Genomic DNA, 21139 nt, shown 5'->3' on the forward strand with positions numbered 1-21139 from the left:
TTTTTTTTTAAGTTAAAATAAAAAGCTTAAATTGTATTTATTTTTGAAAGTTTTCTTTTCATAGTCAAAAAAACTAAAAAATGTATATTTTTTTAGCTGAGTTTTTCTAATATCTTTTAAAATAATAATTTGGCTCTGATTTAGGTCCAAGTATTTGTTTACCAGTACTGATTCCATGAAAAACATTACATAATTTTAAGTTGTATGGTTTTATATTTTCAAAATTTTAATAATTAGTTAATTCATCAGTATCGGCATCAGTATTTGTCTTTTCTCATTCATCGGTATCAGCCAAAAAAGTGCTATTGGTACATCACTAGTATATATATATATATATATATATATATATATATATATATATATATATATATATATATATATATATATATATATATATATATATATATATTATATATATATATATATATATATATATATATATATATGTTAGATTGGTGACTTTTGAACAATCTTGTTTTTCGTAATATAATGAGCTTTTATTAAAGTTTATATAAAAGATCTAAAAAAATATTACTCAAAAAAGAACTTTAAATATTTTATTTATTGGTTTTTTCAGCCTATTTTTTAAACTCTTTGTAAAGAATCTGGAGAACTCAACAAAATTTAACAAAATTTCAAAAATATTATGAAAGTTATTTTTGTACCTTTATCTATCTACTTTTAGATTATGTTTTGTTTTTTGGTAAAAATAATGGGAAGAGTTAATCTTAACCATTTGCAATCATGTGTATATTTGAGAGGTTGGGGGGGGGGGGGGCTTTAAAAATTTTTTTCATGTACTTTAAATACAAAACATTTTTGTAATTGTATATTTTTTATTTGAAGATAGACTATTTTATTGATTTATCCAAGATTTTTTATCAATTGTTTTAAATTTAAAACAATAAGCTACAACCATTAAGTTTGCTTCTCCGTCTTCTTTTATTTCTAAACGTTTCAATGGGTTGAGAACGTTTCAATGGGTTGAGAATGTTTCAATGGGTTGAGAATGTTTCAATGGGTTGTTGAGAGTGGGTGGAGAGTGGAAGGAGTCAAAAAAGAATTTTATGAAAATTTTTAAATTTTTTTGTAAATAAAAAAAATGTCAACAAGCAATTGTTAAAACAAAATATCACTGCTTATGAAAGTTATTAACAAGCTTCTGAAGTTTTTCATGTTGGAAAAAGAATTGAAATTATATATAACACATTACACATATTACATAATCAATAACACTTGCTTGTTAAGAAAACTGTAATACAGAGGTTATCCTATGTGTTAGTTTTCCAAACATTTCTGCAATTAATATAGCTCCATGTCTATTTTTTCACAGCCTAATGTATTGAAATAGGAGGTTGTCTCATGGTAAAAAAATTTACCATGAGCCCTTTATTTGATGAAGAAAATACTGACTAACATATCAGATGTTTACTATATTATAGTAAAATGCTTATAAATTTACAATTCAGTCCAAATTTAAATTGACTTAATAATATAGTAATATGTTTTTATGATAAAAATATCAATATATAAATGTTTTTAGTTACAATATCTTTAATGAATTCTTTTACTTTTGATATGCTATTTAGAGAAAAACAAGAATGTTGACTTAAAAAGGAATAGAAAGAATTTAAATAAACACAAAACCATAAAGGCAAAAATGTGGTTTTAAAAGAGGAAGATTTATTTAATGAAAAATAAAAAAAACTCATCATTTTAAAAGATAAAACACAAATTTTAAAAAGTAGACAAGATGTATATTTTCTCAATGATCAGAAAAGATTGGGTGTTCAAAAAATGTTGCGCAAAAAAAATTTTGCAAAATAGAAAGTGAAGTAAGAAAAAAATTTAAAGTTTATAAGAGTCCATTAGGAAACAAACAAGTTGGTTGGTTAGTAAAAAATTTGAGGAGACAGTAAAATGTTTACTTGCGATAATGAAGATATAAGATAGGTAGTATCTCCAGCTTTTTATAAAATTTAAAAAGTATATTGTTCCTATTTTTATTCATTATCTGTAAAGTAATTACATAAATTAGCTCTTGAATTAGCTCAAACAGAATAGTCTGCAAGTTATATAGCAATTAAAGATTTTTTGGACCTGCAAACTGATTTTTCTTTGATTTGTTAAAAATAACATTACTTTAGACAGAATGGCTGAAAACCAGTTCATCAAACTGGAACTTATTGCGGCTATGTGCTATGTGTATATATCATCATATATTATATACTTATTTCCAGATTATAAAAGATTTTAAAACTGGTCTTTTTGTTCTACGTTCAGTGCAGAATATGCCTCTAATTCTAGTCAAGACCTTATCGAAACTTTTAGGAACAAAAGTAAATGAAGAAGTAAAATTAATGGTTGTAGCTTACCATTGTTTAAAATAGATTTTCTTTAAATAAAAAATGTACAATTACAAAAATGTTTTATATTTAAATTACATGAAAAAAAATTAAATAGCCTTACCCCCCCCCCCTTTACCTCTCAAATATACACATGATTGCAAATGGTTAAGATCAACTCTTCCCATCATTTTTACCAAAAAACAAAACGTAATCTAAAAGTAGATAGATCAAGCTACAAAAATAACTCTCTTGGTATTTTTGAAATTTTGTTAATTGACTCTGCCACTATTATAAATGCAAAAACCTGAATTTTTTACATTTTTAGACAACTGGGACCAAATTTTCATCTGCACTGGTGGGGGAGTTTTTTTTTGATTTGGAAAAAAGTATTATTTTAAGTTAATACAAGTAAAAATTCATTTTTTGCCGCTATGCCATTTTCGAAAAAATGAAATCTGCTTTTTAATTATACCCCTAATATATATATATATGTATATATATATATATATATATATATATATATATATATATATATAATATATATATATATATATAATGTTATTTGTGTGAATTTTTAAAATAAATGTTTAAAAAAAAAGGATTTCAAATATCTCTTTTTTTATAAATTTTATCTCCGTAAGGTTCAAAATTTTTAAAATAAAATAATGAAGAGAAAATAAATTACTTTTTAGAAGATTTTATTTTCAATTTTTAAATTAAAAAATAATTCTGGGTTTGGTTGGTTGTTGGAAAAAATGAACAACTCTTTTGAACAAGTTGAGAGTGATGAAGAAATAGAGGTTACTGCAAAAGAAGTTTATGAAAAAATACTTCAGGTTTTTTTAATATTTTGTTTATTTTTTAATTAGAAGTTGTTGTTGGGAAAAACAGGGAATGTCAGTTTTTGAAAATATTGAGATTTTTTTATTAACATGTTGTACAAATCATAAACTACCTTCAGTGTTAAATTTGAAGCAAATAAATAAAAATTAACGGTCTGATTTAGTGATAAGAAAAGGAAAAAACATAACGTACAGGAAGTCTTTGAAAACTAAATTTGATTTATCTCAGTTTGTGAAAAACTAACATCCCCTGTTCTTCCCTTGCGTCCTTCATATATATTTTTTTGTTGTATGAAAAAATTAAACATTTTAGGCTTGGCTAAATGAAAAATTTTCTCCAGAACTATTAGAATCAAGAAATGAACTTATTGAATGTATGCTTGCTCAAGTTAAAGAAATAGTCAGTCACATCTTTTTTTTTTACTCTCATTATTACAAAAAATATTTTATTTTTTGGTATGTTTATAAATTTGATATATGATTTTAAATGTTATATTTATCAATATATATATATATATATATATATATATATATATATATATATATATATATATTTTTGAATTTATTTGGTTAAGTATCATATTTCAAGTTTATATATATATATATATATATATATATATATATATATTATATATATATATATATATATATACACACACACACACATTTATATTTGTTTCACTGTTCTGACTATTTTTGAATTTATTTGGTTAAATATCATATTTCAAGTTTTTATATATATATATATATATTTATATATATATATATTTATATATTTATATATATATATATATATATATATATATATATATATATATATATATATATATATATATATATATATATAATGGAAGTTATAAATTATATATATTTTTTAAATAAATGTTTTAAATTTATTTGCTAATTTAAAAAAAAAGTTAATTTATTTAACTTGATAACTTAATGTTACTTATGTTTCTAAGTAACAAGAATAAGTTATCAAGTTTCAAAGTATTCAGGCTTTAAGATCCTTCAAAGGTTAACCTTTTAAGAATCAAGATCATTTTAAATTAATCAGGTTTTTATTTTTAAATCTCAAGTTTTAAAGTGCTAAACTTAAAAGTCCTAGATCTTAAGTGTGAGTCCCATTTCAAAGTGTCAAGCTCATTTATGTTGTTAATAAAATGTCAAAATTTTCATTGACTTTAAAAAATAATTTAAATAATATATATTTTTTGTTAAGAATTAGATAAATCTTTGGTTGGTTATATTGCAGCATGGTGTAAAACTAAATTTATTAATATTAATAAAATTGTTTAAGCATAAAGACAAAGGGTGCAAAATAATACTGTTTAATAGATTTAATAATACCATATAATTATTCAGTTTTAGATGTTTAATTGTATATTTAATAAGTTTTTTTATTGATCTTCTTTTATAAATGTTTTACTATTTTCTAGGAAAGTGGATTTAATCAGAAAAATAAAAGTTTAGAATCCACTTTACAAAAAGTTGAAGTAATTATTTTTTTCAATTTTTTTTTCTTTTGTGATATATTTATTATATAGTGCTTTACAAAAAATTGAAGTAATTATTTTTTTCAATTTTTTTTTCTTTTGTAATATATTTATTATATAATGCTTTACAAAAAGTTGAAGTAATTATTTTTTTCAATTTTTTTTTTTTTTGTAATATATTTATTATATAGCGCTTTCAAAATAAAATGCGAAGTAAAATAATTAAATTTTTATAAACTAAATATTTTACGAAGCATCATAAAATAAGTAATCATATTTGTTATAGAGTTTTTTTTTTTTTTGCATGGCAAGAAAACAATTTCTTTATTACTAACATGTAGATAACGAGTTAAATTTTATTTTTTTATATAGTTTTATCAAAATATAAACTAATAGTTTTATCTATAAAAATTGCAAAAGTTTTATAGATAATTTTCGTTATGTTTTAGTATGTCATCCAAGATGCAAGATTTGTTTAACAACATTTTTTCTTACAAATAAATAAAAAATTCAACAAAATCTCAAGGCGCTTATTTTTTTTGAAAGAACTGTATTTATTTTTTACTATACATATATATATATATATATATATATTTTTTTTTTTTTTTTTAATGACAATTTAGTTCTAACACAATATATAAATGCAGTTTTTGTGCTAAATACAAGAATTATTTATTCTCAGTGTTCTTTTGAAATCAAGAGACTCATTTTGGACAACTGTGATTTTTCCGTTGTAAATTCATTAACTCATTAATCATGTTAGCTTGTAACCTTTTAGATTTATTATTTTTTTAAAGGTAGATGGTAACACATTGTAATATACAACCACAACATACTTAATATGTAATGGAATAATAAAGCTGTCTCCCCTCCCCCTCCCCCTCCCCCTTCCTTCTTTTCTTAAAAAAAATTCAAATAAAAAATTGTATAAAAGTTTTTTTTTTTAATTTTATACAAAATGGCATTGCAATCTTATCACTTCCCATACCTCATCTATTTACCATAGATGATTCCATTGTGTCTGTGTTCCATCAATTTATATCAATTTTATATAAAACATACAAAAACCAATTGTGAACACACAATAAAAATGTATTTTTTTAATTTCAAAGAAAAATAAAATAAATTTTCAAAAATAAGATAAAATTATATCAAATAATGTCTTATTTTGTAAACTTAGGAAATGTTTAGCTTCAATAAGTATTCAATTTTTAACAAAAAAAGAGGAAACAGAGGTAACAGAGTTATGTATGCTTGTTTTAGTTTATCAGGCACTTCAATCTTTGATCTAAACATGATGTAACACACATAAAATTATATATTTCCAATTTTATATATTATTAAATTTTAATTGTTCTTTAATATTTTGACATGTCTTAAATGAACAAGCAACCAAGAAGTGGAGCTTTAAAAATCTGCAAATTTCAGAAATTTTTCTTGTATCACGATTATATATAATATTGAATTGTCATGGTTTTTGTAAGATTATCTAGTGTTTCTAACAGAAACTTTTGATTTACTATGGCCATGTTTCTGTCAAATGTTATAGAGGTTTCATGCCTACACAGAATGTGACAGAGTTCTAATTGGTAATGAAACAGTAGTACTGTCAAGTTTTTCAGTTTTATGAACTAGATAATAAAATCAATCTAAAACTTTTCATTTTATATTTTGCCTAGCACATAAATTGCAAATCAATTTAACATCCTTTTCATTTGAGATAATTGATAATTTAAAAACATGCAGCATAGAACATACATCATCAGACCATCTGTTTCCAACATAACATTTCATCATAACAATAAAAATATAATTTTTAAGTTGAAAGTATATTAGTGTTTAAAAAATAAAACAGCAGTTGCCTGGAATAGTATAGATATTGATTTCAAACGTTTAGACATTTTATTTTTTTGGGAAATTTAAACAATTTACTTCACAATTAAAAGCGTGATGGAAGACATGTAGCTCTTTTCCTCTAATAAAACATTTAAGCTTTTATCTGATGGAGTTGGAGCAATACATCCCAAACATTATTTTTTTGCAATATATTGTTAGCAGTATCAGAATCAGAATATTGAGTCGATTTTTAGGATACAAATGTCACACCTAATTATATATATATATATATATATATATATATATATATATATATATATATATATATATATATATATATATATATATATATATATATATATATATATATATATATTGTGTTTCTTTTTAAAGTTTTTCTGTAAACGTAATGCTGTTTACTTCATCCGACGTATTTTTCTTAAGGATAAAAAATAATCATATGACTTTTATAATCATTGGTTTAGTTTTAAATAACTTGGACAACTGTGTTTTTTACCCGGTAAACATTGGACAACAGTAGTTGTTTCAAAGTTGCCTTTTTTTTAAATGACCATAGAATCTTAAAACAGTTTTTTTGTTATGAATTTTTAAATTAATTAGCTTAGTACTAAAATATCATAAAAAATATATAAAACTTGAAATTTTCAAAAAGCGGACATCTGTGGTTTTACCCGTGTGGTCTTCGTATATAAGATTACAATTTTCTTTTTTATTCGATAGTAGATTATATGATAATAAATATTTGTTTCACACAGCGCTTTAAATAAGTGTGTATTTAATACGTTTATTTTGAATGAGTGTAATAAGAAAGATAGGTATTTATGGTATTTATTTTGGTATTTTATATCTGGTATTTATTTTGGCTGAATCTTACGCTGATATCACTATGCTATAAGTATAAAATTTTTGCCATTTTCTAGGTAAAATACAGACTCCCTTGTAAGTAAAATATTTTTAAAATTTTCATCAAGTAAAAGCCCTAAAAGCCCTATTGAATTCAATTGATACTAATCAAAACAATTGAATTCAATAGATATAAAGCATTACACATTTATATGTAATTTGTTTTGTATCTTGAAATCAATTTAATATTGCCAGCTCCAGAACAGAAGGGAGAAAGTATTAGTAGATAAAATTAATTGATAAAATACGATCGTAAATACATAATTCTATTTTTGAATTTAACTGTTTTTAGCTTGAAAGAGTAAAATTTGTTATAGCCAGTTATCTGAGAGAACGCTTGAAAAAGGTAATTATGATGATGACGATCATGATGATGGTCATGGTGATGGTGATGATTGATGATGATGACTTTTTTTTGTATAATAGATTGAAAATAATGTCGTTCATGTATTAGAAATGGAGGCTTTAAATGAAACTTCAAAACTATCAACTGAAGAATTAGCCTACGCAAAATCGTACGTGGTTTGTGTGTATTTATTTTTTGACATTAAGTTTCATTAGGGTTTTTAGAAAGTTTATAAGATTTCTTTTGCATATTTTAAGTATCATCTCAGGTTTGCAGATGCTACTCAAAAACACCTGAATACATTAGCTCTAGACCAAATGCCGGTTAATATGCAAAGCATCGAAAGAACAAGAACAAGTAAAGTTTATTAAATTTTCTTTAATAACAAAGTCATGTCGCTAAATTGGTTTTATAGTTTGTTTTAAATTAACTATTTGTTTAATTTTTTTATTATTTATTTTTATTATTTTATTATTATAGTTTATTTGTTTATTGTTTAGTTTAAATTTACTATTTGCAGCTCCCCGTCCTAATCTAGATGAATACATGTTCATTCGAGTTAACGAGAAGCAAACTCAAGTGCTTATTGATCCAGAGTAAGTATTTCAATTTATGTAATTTCTTGTAAATGGTGGATCATTGAGTAAGTATTCTTTTTTTTTTTTAATAATTAAGATTGAATTAATAATTATCTGACTTTATTTTTGCATGTAGAGAAGATCCGTTAGATTTAGAAGTCGGATCGCAACATATAGTTCGTTTTAAGCCTGTAGCGGCTCTTATCGAGAGTGGAGCAATATCGTTGCTCTGATTTCATAATTTAATGCCAATCAAAAGAGTTTCTTTAAATTATTCTACTCAAAATGATCGTAAAGTGATCGTATATAATGCATAAGTGTAAAGTGATCGTATATAACGCATAAGTTGAAAAGCTTTTTAAAGATAAATTAAGATTTTTAAAGATAAAATTTTTTTGTCATATTAGTAATAGGTAAAAGAAGACGTTGCTTTGAAATGGAAAAAAAAATAAATTCAATAAATTTTGTTCCATCACTAAATTCGAAAGATTAAAGAATAAAATTTAACAATTAGTTATGAACAATTTGTATTATATATATTGCCAAAAAAAAGTAGGAAAAGGTAAATTTAAATTGTTTAAAATTGTTTTTCATCGTTGGTTTTATTATAGACTGCTGGATTTACAATAGGTTTTGTTAACTAAAAAACGTAGATAATAAACCTCTTAATATAATCGACATCAGTTTTGCATATTTATTTGTTGTTTGTTTGTATTAATTAACTAATTTGAAATATATTAAGTTGTTCAGATATCATTCAAAATCTTTACACTAATTCTTAAGAGTTATCAATCCACAACTTTACGGAATTTTTTTTCTTTGAATTCTTTATATTGGAACTATTTACTAAAATATTTTCACTTTTTTTTGCAACAAACAAGTTATTTAACTCGATTTTTCTTTCGTCGCTTTGTAAAACAGAATCATCAGAAAACACAAGATCTAGAGTTCGGATTACCGTAAATATTAGAAATAAAGTTTGTATAGTCATAAATATTAGAAATAAAGTTTGTATAGTCATAAATATTAGAAATAGAGGGCAACAAAAATGCGATTTTGGGAAGACCTTAATTTTAATCATTTTAAATGTTTGATTTTATTTGTAATCACGCGCGGTTGTCTCTCACACGAATTACTTTTTAACTAGTCTAAAGTAGAGTTGTTAACCGGATGTTTTTTTAAAATTTTTCGCCTTTTGATATTGCTGTTTGATGGTCCAAATATTTTATAGACAGATTTTAAAAGACAATGTCCTTAATACGTCCTTGCGAAATTTTTATATTTTTAAATATTTTATTCATTTTTCATATTGATTTCGCGTAAGTTTTTTATGTATCTGACAGTCTACACTTTTATGAACATTTTACATTTAATTTTTTTTTTTTTTTTTTGTGATATTTCAGTCTAATTTGTATAGACCATCATCAGACGTAAAATACCAATTTTAAAAACCGTTACAAAATGAAAGTAATAAAGAAGCCATCACGGAGACGACGTCACAGAGAAGCCATCACAGAGACGACGTCAATAAAAATTGTTTTGCTTTTTTATGATTTTCTTAAATAGCGGTCTCCAACTCTTTGAAGCAACCCCATTATTTCTGTTAAGCAGTACCGGGGATTGTTTAACCTCCTGAGATGTTTGCGCATAGTTAATTTCAAGCAGTTCCCTTATTTTCCCTTCATGATAGTTATTATTTATAGATAAAGTTTTTGGGTGCAGCCAGCCTAATATCCCATGGTATTCTCTGCAATGCTCAGTTACTCCAAAAGCATGCCAATGTTTGAAAAACCTTTTTTATTTCCCCAATATAAATTTCCCCACACGAACACGCTGTTTGACAGTCAAGATTTGTTGTTACAGAAAATTGTTTTTAAAATAGATGGTGTTGTAAAAATAACTTTGACATTATATGTTTTAAGTGCTTTGCGTAGTTTCGGTACCAAGTGTTGGTTGTCAAGGTAGTTTTACTATTGCAACATTGTTTTCTAGTTTTTTTGCAACTTTATTGCTAGGATTTTTTTCTTGAGTTTTTATAGCGAAATAGTTTTTTCAAAAACGTGTTTTTCAAGGCTATTTTCTGAGATTTTTTTAATGGAAGACTAGACCCACATCTATCATCTGGTGTAAAAAAATCCGCGTGGCTATGTTGGCTTCAATAGTTACGGATTCTTAAAGTTCGTACTTTTTCACAATTTTTGTAATTTTAGTCTATGATTTCTATAGAACAAATAATTTTTTATTTTTCTAGTGAAACTTGTGGGTGGCTGTTATAAATAAGTTGACAGTACTTATTAAAATAAATAATATTCCAGTTACAGTTTCTTAAAGTATGACGTAATTCAAAAATAAGCAAATCGACTAAAATTCGTCCAATTTTCAAAGTACCGCCATGCCCGAACAAAAAATATTCAGTCCAAAATATTTTAGTTTTGTCGTTGCAACTATTATACAAAAAAATATGTGAAAAATAATTAAATCGATGGCATTCATTATTTACAGCTGTCTGATTCTTACAGACAATGGCTCTGAAATGTTTGAAAAGTTTCATATTTTACGTCAATACAGACGTAATTTAATAAAACATTAATAATACCACCTTTACGAAATCAAAATGCCAAATGCAACGTGAACGTAAAAGTTATGATTTTTTAAGTCATCGTTGTCCTACGCGTTTTAATTTTTTTTTTTTTTTTCTGTGGTTATTAGGATGGAGCACAAAAAAAATCCACAGAAATCCTTACGGTCTTATCACGGATCACCGCGGAAAAGTAATCTAGGAAGTTCACGTCTCCTTCCTTACCAATATCGCCTATTGAGCTAGAGCCGGCGTCAAACCTCAGAACTTTTGGTTCTTGGTTAAGAGGAATAAGAATAATATTCTCTAGGAATTAGCGGAATTCGGGACAAAAAGTTATTTAACTAAAATAATAAAAATTCCTGAATCCGCCTCTGGTAAATTTCAATCAATCTCCAGCTAAATTTCTGCTAAATTTCAATCGATCTCCAAAGCTCTTATAAAATCTGGAATTTTTGTTAACCATTAACTATAGTGCATTTGTTCAAATCTGTTGCTAAACCAAATCTATCATACGGATGGAGCAGCTGTGGCGTAGTGGTTAGAGTTCTGGCTCAGAACCCAGAAGTCCGATCCCGGCCCTAGCCCAATAAACGACATTGGTAAGAAAGGAGGCGTGAACTTCTAGTTAAATGCTCTCCCGCGGTGCTCCGCGATATGACCGCAAGGACTTCTGGGAGCATCTAAAAAATAAAATTAAAAAAAAAAAAAAAAGGATTAGAAATTTGTGATTATGACAATACTTTTCTTAATAAATTACACGCTGTTGGAAGATCAGCATTAAAATTTTATTTTCCGTACAGAAAAATAAAAGCAATAAATAAAATTAAAATTGGATTCTAACTAGTATTACATAACTTAATGAGATCGGAACATTTTTATTTACGTTCTAATTAATTGAGCTATCCATATATTTTTTTTCTTTTTTATTTAATATTTTAGTTGTTAGTCACAACTTCCTTTAAAATTAACTTAATTATGTGTGGGGGCTTTTACTGTAGTTGAAGCTTCCGCACATAAATCAGTTAATCACGTAGCCTAATTACTTAAGAAATAATTATCTAGCATAATGGCTTTAACAACATGTTTTAATAGTATCCAAATTATTTTTTGTATTTTAAATATCACTTGCTCTTTTCGCTTGTTAAAAGCTTTGTATAATATACTTATATTTATATATATATTTTTCTTTTTCATTTTTGAGAAAAAGTTTGTTCTTAAAGTTTAAACAAAAATGGTTAGTACATTGTTTTGATTAAGTAATGATCATACTTTATTATATAAATATAATATAAACTGATGACCCTGATATTTGACGATGAAGATGGTTGGTATGAAAATTATAACATTTAATAAAACTGTTTCGAGTTTGTGATATATTAGAATCAATTTTATTTTAGATAAACCTTTGGTTTTTCATGGTTTTAATAAACTTTTCGTTGGCTAAAGAAGTAGATGAAGGTGAATTTAAAAGTCCTCTTACACTTCACAATAAAAGTAAAAAGAAAATCGCAAACAAAGAAAAAATAAAATATCCACAGTATTCTAAATATCTCGATATTAAAACTATTTATGAAAATGCTAACATGGTGTTTCCTGGATTGTTTGCGCTGAGCGAATCAGAAGGTAAAGATCTCCCTGATCTTCTTCTTCGTTACATTCTTCCAAAACTTTCGTGCAAAAAAAAACTTTCAGAAAAAGCTTGGTATAAAGTTTACGAGCTTAATCGTATTTTAAATGAAACACATTGTGGAAACATATACAAACCGCGGTATCGTAGACAGTCTATTGCTGACGGTAGTACTACAGTATTAACAACATGTTATGATCCACAGAAACTGTTGCCAACAGAAAATAATGTTGTTTACCTTGCAAAGACATGTGGTCAAAGAAATATGCTTCAAACAAGGTATTTTACCACGTTAAAACTTTTACACGTTAAGTTTTCTTTTATTATAATTACTTCTAATTTAAATAAACATTAAAAAAATATAGATTTCCACCAATCATAAATGAGGTTGTTTGTGGAGATACTACATGTTTGAGAGGAGAAGGCGTTGCTACGCAATTAACCACTACTATGAGGTTACGAAGAGACGTAAATAAAGTTGGTAAAGAAAGACTTGGTGAGTGGGAAGAATATCAAAGCGAAATAAAGACTGGATGTTCATGCAACCTTAAGCGGGATAGTGTTCTTTTAGATTTTGCAGGGTAAAGCTCTAATGCGGTAATGATCTGACATAAACAAATTAACTATTATAGTTAGACTATTAAATATTATTAAACAAATTAACTATTATAAGTGTTGTATGGTGTTTGAAACGACTTTTATTGGTTTTTTTTCTTTTTTTATAATTGAAATTCCGAAATGATAAATAATATTTAAAAACTTGTAGCTCTCTATTTTTAGTTGTTTTTCTTATAGAAAAAATATATTTATTATATTAATATACATTCTTATAGGAAACATTCAGTTACCCTGAGAGAACCCTTTTTAATAAACAAAAGGTTTAAAATTATTTGTTTTTAAATTTGTCATTTTACAAATTTAAAGAAAGATTATATCAGTTAGGAAAAATTAGTAAAATATAATTAGCAGGGCTCAAATTAAAAGAGGTTAAAAGTAAGGAGTAATAGTGTATAATAAAGTAAAATAAGGGAGTTATAAGAGTATAAAGCATATATCTTATATATGATAATAACTAATAATGTAACAAGATGATAAAATAATAACAATTATACAAGTTGATGAACTTTTAAATGTTCATAAACTGAAAGTTAATAACAATAAGAACAATGTGAATTTGAAAAGAAAATATTTTTAAAAAAGATGTCGTTTGTGTCAAGTTTTTTCTATCAGATATTTTAATACTTTAGCACAGTTTTTATATAAAGATTTTATTTCACCTATCTCTTTTTTTAAAATAATAAATTCTTTTGTTCTTACAATACTTCTGTCGAGAATTCTATGCGAACGCCACTATAATTGAACCAATGAAGTTGAACCAAAAACAAACTCCTATAAAGTTTCAAAAAAAAAATTTTCAAAAAGACTTTGTGTCTTAAACAACGTATCTTAAACAACATATTTTTGAATACTCTGTTATAATTAAATATTTTAACACGCACGTTAAATTTTGTAAAAAATAGTTCTTGAAATTTTTAAGATAGGTATGAAAAAAATCATTAAAACTACAATTCGAAACAATGTATAAACAATGACCGCAGCCTTGAAAACTTTTGACAGATCAAATAAGAATTTATTAAGTCTTTTATTTTGGTACCTTATATCTGTTTTTTGAAAATAGCGGAGAGGAGGTAGAGGGGGGGGGGCTCTTTTAAAATATTTATTGCAATGTTATTTTACTAGGGTTTAAAGTAAATAAATTATAGTGGCAAATATGGATACTTAAACCGAGAGTAAGTTTATTTGTTTTTTTTTAATAATTTTATTCGTCATTATTTTTGAAACAAAAAAAATTCACGATGTAATTTTTGAAAGTGTATTTTTTTTAAAGTTTTAAAAACTTAACTTCATTGGGGTTAAATCTAGTCAAAGCTGTCTTTTTATTAAAAAACCTTTACTAATTTATTTTTTGCTTTAATAAAATATTATATTACACCATTACTTTATTTGTTAATTATACGAATACTTTTTTTTGTTAATTACACACAAAAACTTCATTTGGTTGATTTGTTACCAAAATATTTTTTTTTTGTTAGTTTCAGGGCCATGGAAAAGATAAAAATATGCTGGTGCAATTATCTTTTTGGATCCTACCCCCACCATATATATATATATATATATATATATATATATATAGAGAGATATATATTATTATATATATATTATTATATATATATATATATTATTATATATATATATATATTTTTATATATATATATATTTTTATATATATATATATTTTTATATATATATGTATTTTTATATATATATGTATTTTTATATATATATGTATTTTTATATATATATATATTATTATATATATATATTTTTATATATATATATATTTATATATATATATTATTATATTTATATATATATTATATATATATATATATATATATATTATTATATATATATTATTATTTATATATTATTATATTATATATATATTATTATATTTTATATACATATATATATTATTATATATATATTATTATATATATATATATATATTATTATATATATTATTATATATATATATATATTATTATATATATTATTATATATATATATATATACAATCTTTAAATTTTATATAAAAAAAAATACAAGTAAAAAGTAAAAATAAAAGCGTTAAGAAGTTAAAAGATAAAGAACGAGATAAAGAACGAGTAGACCATGAGGTCTTGTCACAGAGAACCGCTGAAAATAGAGCTAAGACTTTGCTTTATTCACGTCGATATTATCCCTCCATAGTAATATTTTTTTAAATTACTTGCCACTTGTCATTATTAAGTTGACGGCCGTGAGTAAAATAGCTGGATTTTTCGAAAATGAAAGCGATAGCCAAGTAGTTTGTTGGTACTAGAATGGATTTTTTCTATGTTGCTAATCTTCCAATCTATTTATTCAAAATAAGCTTCTTCATAAGAATGTTTTTAATATGACTGGTATCAAACCAACTTTATTTATCAAAATCCATGTAAGTATGTAATGTTAAAAAATGCATGGATTTTTCGAAAATGAAAGCGATAGCCAAGTAGTTTGTTGGTACTAGAATGGATTTTTTCAATGTTACTAATCTTCCAATCTATTTATTCAAAATAAGCTTCTTCATAAGAATGTTTTTAATATGACTGGTATCAAACCAACTTTATTTATCAAAATCCATGTAAGTATGTAATGTTAAAAAATGCATATAATATTCAAATATATAAATAATTACGGGATGGGTAAGAGGACTTTATATTTCTAAAAAAACTAGAAATATAAAAGTATTTTTAGTTTTAAAAAAAATATAAAGGTATTGTAAGTTCATTGCTTGTTTAATAAAGATTAGTATCACCAGCAAGCATAACTGTCATTAAGTTCGAGGCTTTGTAGAGATCATTGATATATATTAAGAAAAGTGAAGGCCCTAGTATGGATCCTTGTGGCACTCCACAAGTTATATCTATTAAGTTTAATGAAAACTATGAATCTGTTTCAATAAATTGTATGCGATTGGTTGAATAGCTTTTTCATAAAAAATACTCAAACAGATCTAAACAAATTAATGACATGGTCAAAGTTATAGCTATTAAAATTTAATGTTAGCTAATGTAAACGCATGCATTTAGGTAGCAAAAATACTAAGTATGTAATATATTTAATATATAAGTATGTAATATATACTGAATCATACATTGTGTATATATACTATATATACACAGTGTATGATTCGAAACGATCAGAAACCAAAATAGAAAAAGATTAAGGAATTATGATTTTAAACGACTTAAAATGGTCTAGTCAAGTTAATTATGTGTCTGGTAAAGCTAATAAAAACTTAGTCATAAACGCAACACGAACAAAATATCTTCAAGGAAAAAACTATAAAACGAGACTAACCTACTTTAAATTAACGACTCTTGAAAAAAGACGCGAACGTAATGACCTAATCCAACTTTACAGATCAGTAAAAAAAAAAGATAATTTAACATTATACCCACCTGTTTTAATAGCTTCAAATACGAGAGATCACAATATGAGGCTTCATAGACAATTTACTAAAAATCCAAAGAGTTCTATTTCTTAACAAGCCGTGTTATTAACAGCTGGAATAACTTAGATCAAAACATTGTAGATTCTAAAAACACTTGAAGAGTTTAATCAAAGTTGGACTTATTTTTAACATAAATTGGCTGTTAAAGCCTAGATTACAAAAGCTCTGTACATTATCATTGTACATGTACACAGTTATTAAATAAACAAATAAATTATAGTAAAACATTCTTAGTGATTCATAATGTTCTAATTTTTTAAAAAGAATTTCATGAATTGTATCGAAGGCTTTCAATGAATATATATATATATATATATATATATATATATATATATATATATATATATATATATATATATATATATATATATATATATATATATATATATATATATATGTTGTTTTTTTTCCGCTGTTTATATAAAAATAAAATAATAAAATTACAATGAAAATTTTACGTTAAAGAATATATATAAAACAGACAGGGGCTAAAAGAAGATACGAATGACTGGTGTCACCACAATCTTTTCATAGAGCCCCTTTACAATAACATTTAAAGCCCACATGGCTTTAGTAAATTTACAATAAAATATTTTTTCTGAAAAATACTACGTGAAGAATAAAACTCAATAACATAATTTACAATAACATTTAATAACATTTAAAGCCCACATGACTTTAGTAAATTTACAATAAAATATTTTTTCTGAAAAATACTAGGTGAAGAATAAAAACTCATATATACATCCTCATATGTACACATACACATACACAAACACATATGCAAACATACTTACACACATATATAAATATACTCGCATATATTTTAGAAGTTTAGGAGATGCAATTTCATTTGTCGTTTAAAAGAGGAAGTGCTTTTCAAATTTTTTATATTGTTATTTTTTAATTGATTCCATAATGACGGACCTTGGTTAATAATTGAGAATTTTGACACTTGTGATTTTACTCTGATCAATTGATAGCTATGGTTGCTATTTGACCGAAGATTGTATTTTTGTGAAAACGCCAATGTAAAAATATCAGAAAATACTTTTGGCAGCATAATTATACATAAATATTATTATTTGAAGCGAATTAAGTTTTGATATATTTAACACATTCATGTATTTCATTACAGGGGAAGGGTTTTTTAATCTTTTTAAATATTTAACCGCTTCACATGCGTGGTTTTGTAGCGTCTGTAATCTTATTAATTTAGTTTTGTGTGTGTTAGCCCAAACAATATTAGCGTAAGAGAGATGACAATAAACAAGACTGAAGTAAAGCATTTTACGTGATTTATAATCAAGAAAGGCCCTAGATTTATATAATACACTTATAGCAGATGATATTTTGACTTCAATAAGACTAATATGTTTTTTCCATGATAGGTTCTCATCAAATATTACTCCCAAAAACCTTGTATAATTTACTCGATTATATATATATATATATACATATATATATATATATATATATATATATATATATATATATATATATATATATATATATATATATATATATATATATATATATATATATATATATATATATATATATATATATATATATATATATATATATATATATATATATATATATATATATATATATATATTTATATATATATATGTATATATATATATATATAACAACTTAGTTTCTCAACATAGTTTCTGCGCGCAGCGGCCTTGCTCGGCAAGGTTTGTGTTTCGGAGTTAAAGAGTTGAGAGAGGGTTGCACCACGAATAACAACTAAAAATAAAAAAAATAAAAAATAAAATAAAAAAAAAATAAAATAAGTAGCCTCCTCGACTGTAGTGGCCCCCCTCAGTCCTTGGGGAGGTGAATAATCTAAAAAAAAAAAATATATATATATATATATATACATATATGTATATACATATATGTGTGTGTGTTTGTGTGTGTGTGTGTGTGTGTATACATATATGCATATATATGTATATATATATATATGTATATATATATATATATTTTTATATATATATGTATACATACATATATACATATATATATATATAAATATATATATATATATATATATATATATATACATATATATATATATATATATATATATATATATATATATATATATATATATATATGTATATATGTATGTATATATAAATTCAAATAAAAAGATTTATAAATGATAGAAATTTTGTTAAAGCAAGGTTGTCTTGGTGTCTTTTTCTTCGCCAAGATACGTATTACTGTATTAAAGTCTATATGTTTTGCAATGTTAGACTCAATACTTAGCCTAGCCAGGTCGTTAAGGCGATTCTGACTCATGGTAGACCTGAGATAATTTTTGATTAGTTTAAGCTTGTTTAAGCTTCTTTCAACTGTTGCTACTGTTGCTGGTGCTGTAAGAAATATCCTCAAACTAGCACCGAGGTTTGGAGATATACTTTTCTAGTTTCTATGCCAAAGCATTTAATATTTCCAGTGCACCCAAATGTTTTATCCAGAAATTGGATTTGTGAATCCTTGTTATGTATTTCATTTCTTGCACAAAGTCTTCACTGACTACGTCTTTAGATTATTTTTTCGCGAAATTAACTGCGTCATGTAATAAACCCTCTGACATTTTTTGGTAGTTCCAAAGATAGTTAAAAGTTTCAAAAATCTGTTTTGCGGTGCTAAAACGAACTGCTAGTCCTCTAATAGCATTAACCAATACTACATAAAATATTTGCTTTCGGAACTGGGATTCCAATGGAGATTTGCCTCACTCATTTTAACCACATTTTTATCGTGGAATTGGTTTCTGCTATCGTTCCTTAACAATTTTATTTCTATATCAAGACTAGATACGACAAGCTTAGCTTCCTTCCACATTGCTTTCCAACTTTCACGAGTAGCTACTAGTTGTGAAAGTAAGCTTTCTATGCTTGAAACTTCCATACCTAAAGTTGCGTTACTGGCTTGAATGACTTTTTTGCAAATGTTAAAAAGAAATAATATTCTGTGCCAAACAACTGACACTATGATGCAGGTAAAGGTACTGATGGAACACATTGCTCCACGAATCTCGTTCCTATATTTTGGAGTAAGATATAACTGGATCAAGTCTTCCAAAACCAGCTTTAGTCCTGGAAGGTGAGATACAAATGGTTTGAAACTCTCTATTTGATCTGACCACCTGGTGCCAGATATGTCGCGAAGGGAACAACCAATACGCTTAGATAGTATTTCCCACCTCTTCGGACTACAACTGAATAAAATGTATATAGTTTGCATAGTTTCAAAGTAGGTTATGGGTTCCGGAATACATTCAGCAGCTTTCCACATAGTTTAAGTGTTTGGTAGCCGCAAGGAGAAAACACAGCAGTATGACACTGTTCTTTTAATACTGCTTGTGCTCCTTAGTATTTCCATGACATATTTGGCGCATTATCATAACTTTAAGCCTTACAACCATCGAGTGGAATAGCATTACTTTCTAACGTTTTTGTAATCATTTGAGCAATTTCAGAACCATTTTTGTCACTACAATCTAGAAATTTTAAAAATCGTTTCACAATTTTATATGTGGTGCTCAAAAAATCAGAACATTCTGCAATAAACTCATTTTGGAAATCATTTGAGAGGTAATATACTTGCAATCTTTCACCTTTTTTTAGTGACTCAGCTACTTTTAGAACGTGTTCCTTTAGAATAGAGTCCCATTTAAAGCCATTCTATCATACCTAAAAAGTTTCCATTTTTGAGTCACCATACGTTGCGAAGACCCCTGAAAAGCAAGGCTACGCTCTCTTGAGAAAAGAATAACATCAATAAATCTTCTCAAAATTTGGTAATATTTTCCAATTCCCCTTTAATTGATGATTCAATAAAATTGTCAATACCGACTTGCATTCAAAGACGCCGTTCTAATTTACGCCTAGATAGAATTCTCCATGTCCGTTACTCCTTTCAACTCTTGAATCCCGTTACATTAATTATGCCAATCGGAACTCGCTGGCCAGCCTTCAGCTGTAGTTTGGAAGCAATACTTAGCTTGGAACAGACTTGGAACTTTGTTATAATTAAATATATATACATACATATATATATATATATATATATATATATATATATATATATATATATATATATATATATATATATATATATACACTAGGGATATGACTTTTTTGCAACCTACTAGGCCTGTATCGTAATTCAATGAACTTTTATGTAAAAAGAACGAATAGATGTTTCATTTTGACATATTTTGAAAAAAGGTCACCCCAAAACCAAAAAATCGAATTTTCAATAGGTACACTTTTGTACAGTAAATGAATATTAAAGGCTGAAGATGTTGTAAGAGTCATACTCCTGTTGTTATTTTATTTATTTATGCAACATGTACTGTGATATAACAAAAAACATTATGTGATATATAATTATACAAGTATTACAAAATTAACAGTATCAAAGCGTCTAG

General features: G+C 25.3%; 2 protein-coding genes across 3 annotated transcripts; both read left to right on the forward strand.

The window, feature by feature from the left end:
* Positions 1–3004: 3004 nt before the first annotated feature.
* On the forward strand, positions 3005–8872 carry LOC100213444 (DNA replication complex GINS protein SLD5). Of its 2 annotated transcripts, none has more exons than XM_065794022.1 (8): positions 3005–3184; positions 3504–3590; positions 4630–4686; positions 7739–7792; positions 7873–7968; positions 8050–8149; positions 8313–8388; positions 8507–8743. In XM_065794022.1, the coding sequence occupies exons 1-8, from the start codon at positions 3104–3106 to the stop codon at positions 8601–8603; spliced, it is 648 nt and encodes a 215-aa protein (XP_065650094.1). In that variant the 5' UTR covers positions 3005–3103; the 3' UTR covers positions 8604–8743. The 2 variants fall into 2 exon arrangements, with proteins under 2 accessions (XP_065650094.1, XP_065650095.1); XM_065794023.1 differs by having other exon boundaries at positions 3006–3184; positions 7873–7961; positions 8061–8149; positions 8507–8872.
* Positions 8873–12366: 3494 nt separating this feature from the next.
* On the forward strand, positions 12367–13388 carry LOC101235290 (uncharacterized). The gene is made up of 2 exons (XM_065794021.1): positions 12367–12857; positions 12944–13388. Exons 1-2 carry the CDS (start codon positions 12367–12369, stop codon positions 13161–13163), a joined length of 711 nt encoding a protein of 236 aa, XP_065650093.1. The 3' UTR covers positions 13164–13388.
* Positions 13389–21139: the final 7751 nt, after the last annotated feature.

This window comes from Hydra vulgaris, chromosome 03 (genome assembly GCF_038396675.1).
Source record: "Hydra vulgaris chromosome 03, alternate assembly HydraT2T_AEP".
Taxonomy (NCBI): Eukaryota; Metazoa; Cnidaria; class Hydrozoa; order Anthoathecata; family Hydridae; genus Hydra; species Hydra vulgaris.